Genomic DNA, 10,342 nt, shown 5'->3' with positions numbered 1-10,342 from the left:
CCTGCACGACCAAATAAGTCGATCATGCAAGCATAGTGGTTCGATGTTGGTTGAATTTCATGCACATCTTTCATCATTTGATAGTAAGCACGGCCTTTTTCGACCAATCCCACGTGTGTATATGTGATCAGGCTGAACATGTAGTGAAAACATGTCCTCAAATAGTTGCAGTGCCTCTTCTCCAAGTCCATATTGAGCTAAAGCCATGATCATGGAGGACCATGAGATGGATTCTCTTTTACGTCGTATAATGCAGAATGCTTTCCTTGCACAACTGATATTACCTGCCTTCGCATACATGTTGATCCACGCATTGCTTACATGGATATATATGCTCATTTCTTATTGTCGGCATCATCATCTTCTTCTCATTGTTTCCAGCCAAGAATTTTGATGCATAAATGATGCATATACCATTTCCGCAATGTATCTGTGTTACAAATTGTTTGGTCTGATTCAATAAAAATCATATTGTAATTGCAAATACAAAATTTATTGTATGAGGAAATTAATATCCTACTGGAGAAATTAATAGTACACAGATTACAAATCGATTTAAATACTAAACACAAATTAACATCTTGATTTAACAAGCAAACATACATTGTTGCATCAACATTGTAATTTCTTTGTAAATCGACTTCTTACAAATTTGTTCTTCCAATAATATAATCCAATACAATCACACCTCTATTTACAGGGTTGGTGTGAGACAATAGAGTAAATCAACCGCTATAGATAAGCTGCTGGTGTGAGTTACTAGTACTTAACAGCTGCAACACTTGACACCATTGAATCCACCCCACAGATATTACGGCCACGACAAATTTTATAATACCCATTTTCACCCCAATTTTCACCCCAAGAATTCTTGATGATCCAATATTGTTTTTCCTTCATTCGAATGGGGGCGTAGCCAGATGCACCATAACCAACCAACAGAACACCATGATCCAATTGCTTTGAACATATGTATGGGCATGAAACTCCCTTCATGTATGTTTGCATGTATACCGCATTGATAGCCACTGCATTAAGAGATCAAGGAGCAGTTGAATTCATACAATCCTATTTTAAACACAACTCGATACCGCCCATATAGTAGAATCAGGAGATATTAAAAACTTCTCATTGTAGTTATTCATGGGTTTTACGTTTAGATTCTTTCCTAATTTTTGATGAAATGGTTGGCTGAATGTTTGTCAAACACTGAAATTAGAATTAGGGAACTCATTTAGATGGCTAATTGGTTTTTAATCTCCTGCTAGATGTAGCATTCTTGATTATTTTTTCCTAGAAATAAATTTACCATTCTTGATTTTACATGACCCTGGTTCGATTTGATACAAAATCCAAGCCGTGGAAAATACAGTAACGTCAATTTACTGTTTACGTAATAGCAATCATAACTAGATTTCATATGCGACTGGCAAACCGAAAAGGATGTCAAGAAAGCAGATACATACCAGCGAGAGGACCATGCTTGACCAGATTGGCTGCAATTTGGTCTTCATCAAGGGACACTACACTAAAGTTAGCAACCTTTGCAGCAATCTTAGTCTTGTCAAATTTACAAGCTCCACGGTCTGTGCCGGTATACGGGTAGTCTTTTTCACGCATGAGTCCACCAGCTTTAAGCGTGTATTCAAAAGCGCTATTCATCAATCCACCATTGCAGCCTGAATCACATGAATCCTTCTCTTCGGGATCACACTAAAGAACGTACACAACATGAAGTTTTTGAGGTCAGATACATATATTTTCCTTGAATATCGAAGCAAGGGGAAGATTGTTCGTTTTTGTTGCTCTGCCTTTGGAGGGTACGGGTAAAATTGAAGTATACAAACCTCATGATCGCAATCCACAAGCTGTTGCTCACTGAGGCTCTCGAGTTTTCCAGTTGCTAGAAAATTGGCACCCTCTAGTGCTCCGGTTGTGCTAAAAGACCAGCACGATCCACAAGAACCCTATCCAATCAATCACGCAGAAGTTACAAATGTAAGATAAATTCGAAACAATGTCTTTAAATCAATACCCTTTGTCAAAACAATCTCTGACACTGATCTAAATTGGTTGAAAGTCTCTACATATTAGGCCGCACCTGTTAAAATATGCCTCATCGCTGTAAAAACAAAACATCCAACAGAAAATGGAGTACGTGGCTTCTTCTTACTCTTGACTGTATATCGTGGAGTGAACAGCTAAAGAAATTCAGCCCGTTTTAAATTTAAATAATATTAATAATAATAACAATAATACGATGCATTTGGTCCTGCAAAATAGGCAATTCTTTGTGTCTTACGTTACGTTTAAATCAACCAATTATACGGTGAATCGAAGCATTCATTTTGCCCTGGTTTGATACTTTGCATATTGCAAAAACTAAATCGTACCGCCCAGATGATAATTAGGTTCGTTGTCAGGAATTAAACGACTAATGAGTCGAATTGGCTCTAATCAAAAGCACAAATGTAATAATTCAAATAAAAAACTCGGGGGAAAAAAAAAGAAGAAAGCAAATCTATGCGCACCTGATTCTTCACCGGCACAACAGCACCATGATCTCTCCAATCAAAATTCGTGGGCAGATCATTCGTCGGTAAAATCTCCGCCTTGTGAGCGTCAGAAGGCAATCGATACCTCCTGTTCACACCGAGCAACTGACTGCGGAACTCGCGCGGCGTGAGATCAGAAAATTGCGTGACGCCATGAACGGCGGAAGGATCCAGCTTCTGATGTCTCCTGGCTCGGTGCAGGTTAGCCCTGAAAACGGAGAACCTGTAATCATGCTCCTCCTGCGTACGATACGCTTTGTTGAACCTCCTCTTGAAGATCGCAAAGTGATGATCGGCATTCAGCAAGGAGTTTTCGTCCAATACGCCTTCCTCGCCGCCGTCCACCACCTGACGGATCAAGAGATCTTCGGTCGCGCCTACGCCATCGGCGGCGATGCCTCCATATTCAGCTAGGGAGGACCGAAACGACGTCGCAGTGAGGAGGAGGAGGACGGAGAGGAAGATGGAAGCATTATTTCCAGCCATAGCGCTTTCGGAGTTCATTTCTTTACCCTTTGTATATGCCATATTTATAGGGATGGAAAATGTAGTAGTGGTGGGGGATGGATGTCACAGGTGTCAGAATATGATTGGTCATTGAAAAGGTGGTTGTAACTTAACTACTTTAGTTGGTTAAAGTAATTTAAAAAAAAAAAAAAATAGGGGAAATACTTTTTTTGGTCCATTAACTTGTCCATGTTTTGGTTTTGGTCTATTAACTTTTGCGATGTGGGTTTTGGTATGTTAACTTTTATTGTCTGTGATTTTTAGTCCAACTGCATACGTGTCAGCTTTTGATTGGTCCACGTCATCATTTTATACCAATCAGAATATGACCCGTATGCAGTTGACCAAAAATCACAGAAAATGCAAAGTTAGTATACCAAAATTCATATCAGAAAATTTAATGGACCAAAACCAAAACATGGACAAGTTAATGGACCAAAAAAATTATTTTTCCTAAAAAATAATTAGGACATGCGAGTGATGGCATTTTCTATTGGCAACTTGGATAATATCATAATATCGGCCTTGTTTTAGTTTTGTTTATAATCATATTTTAATTTTATGACGCAAATGTAAAATAATATAATAACTAATAGCTTCTTAATTCCTACACGCATTTTATGATTGTATCGTGGTTTATAATACATACAAACTTTTAACGAGTTTGTCTCACCTTCGATATGAATCGATTTTTGAAAAATATTATTTTTAATTTTAACTATAAATATGAATTATGCCAATCTATCTCAAATATATAAATCTATTTGATCACCTCACAACTGACCTATTTTTTATTTGATGGTATAGATGTAACTTGTAAGAGGTTTTTGTAAAACAAATTGAGAGTTAGTGGGTTCATAATTGAGTTCTTAAAGTTGACGAAGGATTCAAAATTTATCCCATTCTATGTTTTTGGTTGAAGAAATAATTAATTTTATATATTTTACGTTGGAAAAATTAAATATTGATTTTGGGCTTTACAAACTAAGGTGGGCAAAAACGGAGTGGGAACCGGGACATATGAAGGAATTGTATATAAAATATAAAATTTTAAAAAGCATGAAGCATGTTAAAGCGTGTGAGCCAAGTTTTTAGTTTTTTAAGATTAAGTGTGATTACTATGAGCTTAAGTGTACGTTTAAGCTTAAAAACGTTTTTAATTTAAACTATAAATATAATAAGTTCAAGTGTTATACATTAATTTTTTGTGAGATTCTAATTCAATTTATTTCATCATTTATTTCATATCACGTATCATCGAACATAAACTAAATTAATTGGTTTAATCCCTCAATATGTAGTGCATTCACATCATCGCTACACTTAGTCATACAATATTGTACATTTCTAATATTGATAACACTCACTAGTAAAATCATACACTTAGTCATATAATATTTTTAATATCTATTTTCGTTTTATTAGTCAATTTTGGTTTTTAAAAAAGTCACATTTAAGCGTATTTAATGACACTTTACATGATCAACTTATGTTTGACCGCTTTTTAACCGTTTTTTTGCCGAAGCGAAGCGTTTTGAAAAATTTTCAAGCTTAAGCGAAATTTAATCAAGCTTTTTAAAACACTGATAAAATATATAAGGTGCTCAATAATGTGCTAAAAAACAAAACATATATAACAAGAAACTACATGTACAAGACAAAAACAAGTATCGAAACAATTATAATTAAATAAGGAGGTTATTGTGGAGCTTTGTTGAATGATTTTGCTATTTTTGGAACTTTACAAACCAGTAAATTAAATTTCAAGAATAAAACTTTATGGAATGGAACTTCCACTTTGACTTCTACCCATAAACTTTGGAGTTATTTTGGCTTTGTTCCGGGTAATTTAGGAATATGATTAATATTTGTATTTGTATATTTTTATTTGAAATTTTTTTTTTGTCATATGTTTGTCACTTTGCGATTTCAGTCCTCTACATTTTCAGATTTCAGTTTTAGTTTGCTATTTTATTTTTTTTGGCAATTTTAGTCTTTTTCCAATGTGGCGCTGATGTGGCACCAATGCAGTGTTGATGTGGAGCTGACGTGTACAGTGCCACGTCAGCATTTTCGAAGAAAAAAGACCGAAATTGCCAAAAATCGAAACATGCAGGACTAAAACTGAAATATGAAAATATAGAAGACCAAAATTGCAAAGTAACAAAAATACAGGACCAAAATTGCAATTTTCCATTTTTATTTTTGGTCGTATTTGTTAGCACAAATGCAAATATTCGAAATAAGAAAAAAGACAAAGAATATTATAATCGTAAGTAGTATCTTATAGGTAAACTAAAACAAAAGAAATTTTGAGCTGTCCAACCAATGATGCTCAACTCGTTCCCGACCACTAAAACCCGGTACAATGTTTTAGTGATGCGAAAAATTAAAAAAAAAACAACTAAAACCCGATTTTAAAAGTTGGGGATGAGGTGAAAAAATATTGTTAGACAGCTAAAAAGTCCTCACTAAAACAATATGCTAAAGATAATGTAAACAACAGGAAAATCGAAGCTTGTACTAGGTATATTATCCATCCGAAAGGCCAGAAGCTCATGCTAAGATTATTTTCCTATGCCGGACACTTTTCTTTCCACCCACTTAACTATCTACTTAACAAACCCATTAACTTATATATCCAATTTTCATTCACATAAAATGAAAGCCGAAATCATTACTCTAAAGTTCAATAGAATTTGAATGAAAATTTTCGTTTACTTTTGGAGATTTGAAACGTATCGTATTGGTCTAGAGAATAGTTGGAGGATAAGGGATTTGAGATGTATTGGAGTATATATATATATATATATATATATATATATATATATATATATATATATATATTAAGGTTATTATATATTTGAAATCAATAAATCTGAAAAGTTTTTTGTAGTGACCCGACCCGTATCAACTATTAATCATAAACTTTGGCATGAAATTAACTTAAACAAAAACATAATCAAAGATAACAGCATAAACTTAAAAAAATACTAATCCGACAGTATACAACCGGAACAAACTAGAAACCCAGTACAACAATTAATACAACCCAATTCAAATAAAATACCGAAAACAAACTCTTAAACTAAACCACCGGCAACCTTTGCTCCAAGCCTGTGTCATCGATCAATCACTGATGCAAAACTTGGTCAACCTGCAAACCTATTTCGTCGAATGGGGTGTTCGAGATAAAAATATAGTGACCCATACCATGATCACTTACTAATCAGAAGCTTAAACATGTAATAATATTAATTAACATGGTCAGAAAATAACAACGGAAAACATCAAAGTTATACAAACCCAAGCGAAAGAAAACCGAATACTAAAATTATTATAACCAAATCGAACCTCCTTCTTGGTACCAAATTAACAAGTTGTGATACAACCCTCAGAATAACAAAAACTCTCCACAGCTGCCGCAACCTTGCAACTAAGTCTACCTTAAACCTCCTGCTCCGTCCAACCTAAGACATGCCCCGTCGAATGGAGTGTCCAATAAATAAAAAAATATGGAGTGAGAGAACTACTCTCAGCACGAGAGTATGAGTATACAAATACTATATGAGCATGAATGCAAGTGTACGGAATGCCAAGACACAAGGTCAAGAAACTCTGATCAACTCAATGTCGTCACACCAGGAGGTGGCTCACACACCCTACTGTGGATATCGGTGATCTGATCACGAGTATACGTGTCCAACCATCCATTAATACATTAGAGTAACCACCCTAATACAGGCTATCTCAAGGATAAAATCTCAATATGATAATGCATGAAGAATAATATCGTGACATAATATGTGTATATAAAATCATGTCATATAAATAATGCAACATAATATGCACATACTTAGCCAGGGTATCTCGAACAGTAATTTTGTACCTTAATAATATCAGATAAGCGCTACACCAGCTCTACTGTCCAAGCCTATATATCTTCACAAGATTACTATATCACTAATCATCGTCTAAAATCTTTAACTAAGCTAATAGATACTCCTAAAATATTTATAGAAACTTGGATTATACCTTCGTCTGTCGTTAGCTCGTTGTTGTCGATTGTCCCAAAACTTGGGCACAACTCCACTACGACTCCAGAGACTTCTCGCTAAGGCCCGTCCCTCAACAAAGAAGGCTGAAATCCCCTAAACCACTCAAAAAATGAGAGAAGATGTTGGTGAATTAGCAAATAAAATGGGCTCCTGGATACCCCATTTATAGGTGAAAATCGAACGATTCGATCCCCACTTCGGACGATCCGATCTCGCATGTAAGCCACATTGTAGAAATTCACAGTTCGGAAGCACGATCCGAACTCCTGCGTGTCCAAACGTCGTTGACACCTTGACAAATGCATGACCTAACTACAATCGGACGATCCGATCTTGTTCGGACGATTTGATCTCGTTCGGACTATGCGAACTCGTTCGTAACTTTCGAACTACTTCGTCGCCTCTGATCTATTTGGATCATTTGGTTTCTACGGGGCTTCAGTTCGGACTATCCGTACTACTTGAGTCCAAATAAGCCCCTTAACCATTTTTGGACATTCTGGATTCGATTTTTTGGTTTGTTTGATCATATAAAATTCTCTTAATCATGTTTTAATCATTCTAAACATGTTTAAATCACTTAATATTTTAGAATGAGACTGTGTTACTACAAAAAACTTGGATGTGAGCGTTAAAGATCTATGCGTAAATATGAGTATACATATCTAAAGTGATGCATACAACATGAAACATGAATGCTCTGATAATCTGGGATCAAACTCTGCTACATCATTCTCAGAACGTAGGCGCCATCAGTATGCATACTTTGCCCCCAAAGGATCAAGGTGGTTCCACACATATTGAGCTCGATCTTGGACCATCACCGTCTTGGGTAAACCACACACGCTGCCCTGTCTATCTAGTTGGTTTCACACGGTACTCGATCATACAAGAAAAACTTGGACTTATATAAGCGACCTAGACATAATTGGATATTTATAAATGATAACATAATCAACATGGTATGTCAACGCAGCATACATAATCATGAACAATATAACATACATAATAATGCAACACATAATAAAGAAACACATAAACATGCACACTCAGCTTGTTATGAAACGACTCGATCCTACTACTACTAATATTTTTTTTTTTTTACAAATAAATAACTAAATATTTAATATAAAATATATTTAAAAATTATACATCCATAAATGAATAAATAAATAACTAATACTTAATATAATATATATATACTTGAAATGTGTAAATATATATATTAAATAATTACTTTCTAAAATAATTATAAACATAAAAAATTTCCCATAAAAATATTCCAACTAAAAGAAAAAACCATAATAAAATTTTCATGCAAATAAAATAAGTATAACCCATGCAATAAAATCATCATCAACCTCTCAATAAAAATTCTCACCTAAAATCCATAAACCCATAATTAAATCATAAAACATGTGCGAAAAACATAATAATATTCAATTCACTGAAAACATGACTAGAGCGATGGTCACGGGCTAGCCGGCCGCCGGGAGCTCATACGACTTCACCACCAGTCGGAGCAACATTCTCTAGATCTATTTCTTGCTCACCTGCACCATTTAAGTCTAGTGAGCCTAGAGGCTCAGCACGTTCTATCTCATAGTAACAACATGAATAAAAATGATGCACCACATAATACATGCAAGATACATAATAAATAATATATATATCCATGCATGTCCTTATAATACATGTATCATAATCATCATGTGACATAGCATACATAATCATACGTAATCATCATGCATCATAATAAGGGCCTATCATCATTTAAAAATCTGAAGGTTATATCCATGCTGTGTGACGTGTCATGTCGATTGATCAATCTAAAACCAACGTACGTGGCGGTGGGATCTCCACCTCTTGGCCCTTTCATCAGGCAAACATAATCATAATCGTATGGAAAGGCAATCGGGCCCCAGTATCCCGACCCACAGTCCCGTGTCATATGGAAAGGTCTCCGGGCCTAGGCATCCCATCTCCAATCCCGTAGGTTGTCACACACCCACTTTAACTCCTTTAAAATATTTTTCATTGCCCAGCATCACACATATACATATAATATCATGCACATACATAAAAACTTTCATTATCTTATTTTCATAAAATATTGCCCGTAAATATATATTTAATTAATTAATAATATAACTATAAAAATAATACTTTTTCATACTTAAAATATTCATGCGATAATTAAATATATATTTACGGACCATGCATATTTTTCATGGATTGGTTCAGGCTGCTGACTCCTTAGACTTAAGCCCATTAACTTGTAGACTGACCCAAAAATTCAAAGACTGACCCAAAATTCCCATGGGCTTCCAAGCCCATAAAAATCATTGGGCTAACTTAAATAAATTATTTAAGGCCCAAATAAAATTATTTGGAGGCCCAAATAATTTTCTAAACATTAAATTGGCTCAAAAACCATTTAAACTCTTAATTACTTAAAAATTAAAAATACCCGAGCCCGCCCCACCTAACCCGGACCCAGACTCTACTGAACTGACCCACTACCTACCAGACCCAACCCGGACTGCCCCAACCCGGCCTAGCCCAAAAAGAAGCAGCCCAACCCGAAACTCCTCCCCCTACCCCTTTCTCGGCCAGTAGCTTGAGCAGATCCACGAGATTCGTTCGTGCTGCCTGCTCCGGCAACTGTTGGCCGTGAAACCACTGCCCAAACGTAGTACACTCAAAGACGTTTCCAACAAGATAAAAACTAGACCAAACCATATACTATGGAGTGAGAACGAAGCTCTGCAATCCCGACCATCTGCAGCTCGCGCGCAGACGCGAGCAGTTGCCAAACTTTCATTCGTGTGACTTCCTCCGACCGCCAAAGACTGTGAAACCACTTCTGAGACTTAGCTAACATCCTAGAGGTTCAAACCCAATGAACCATGCATTAAATAGTGGCTTGAGGAAGGATAATGAACCTTCCTTCCTTGCAACCCTGAACCTGCGTGACCCGGTGACAGAAACACAACCGGTCCGTTTCTAGCATATTACAGACTCTAGCGACCTCATAGCTCGACCCTAGGGACCTTATTACACCCCTTAACCATGAGCCAGCAGACCCTGATTGAACCATGTCAGAAAACGTGAAGAAAACTCATGAAGGAAGCATGAAAAACGTGAATAACTTATGCATACATGCAAATTCATCACAAAAAAATTGAACACACATGCTAGATCAATGGTTTTCATGAAAGA

At 35.9% G+C, this 10,342-nt stretch overlaps 1 protein-coding gene across 1 annotated transcript; it reads right to left on the bottom strand.

Moving 5' to 3' along the window:
- Positions 1–550: 550 nt before the first annotated feature.
- On the bottom strand, positions 551–3,048 carry LOC140863032 (cysteine protease RD19A-like). The gene is made up of 4 exons (XM_073266127.1): positions 2,532–3,048; positions 1,848–1,967; positions 1,467–1,713; positions 551–1,028 (listed from the first exon to the last, which is right to left on the bottom strand). Exons 1-4 carry the CDS (start codon positions 3,039–3,041, stop codon positions 760–762), a joined length of 1,146 nt encoding a protein of 381 aa, XP_073122228.1. The 5' UTR covers positions 3,042–3,048; the 3' UTR covers positions 551–759.
- Between the last annotated feature and the right edge of the window lie 7,294 nt (positions 3,049–10,342).

This window comes from Henckelia pumila, chromosome 4 (genome assembly GCF_033568475.1).
Source record: "Henckelia pumila isolate YLH828 chromosome 4, ASM3356847v2, whole genome shotgun sequence".
Taxonomy (NCBI): Eukaryota; Viridiplantae; Streptophyta; class Magnoliopsida; order Lamiales; family Gesneriaceae; genus Henckelia; species Henckelia pumila.
This window is presented reverse-complemented; position numbering and strand designations above follow the sequence as displayed.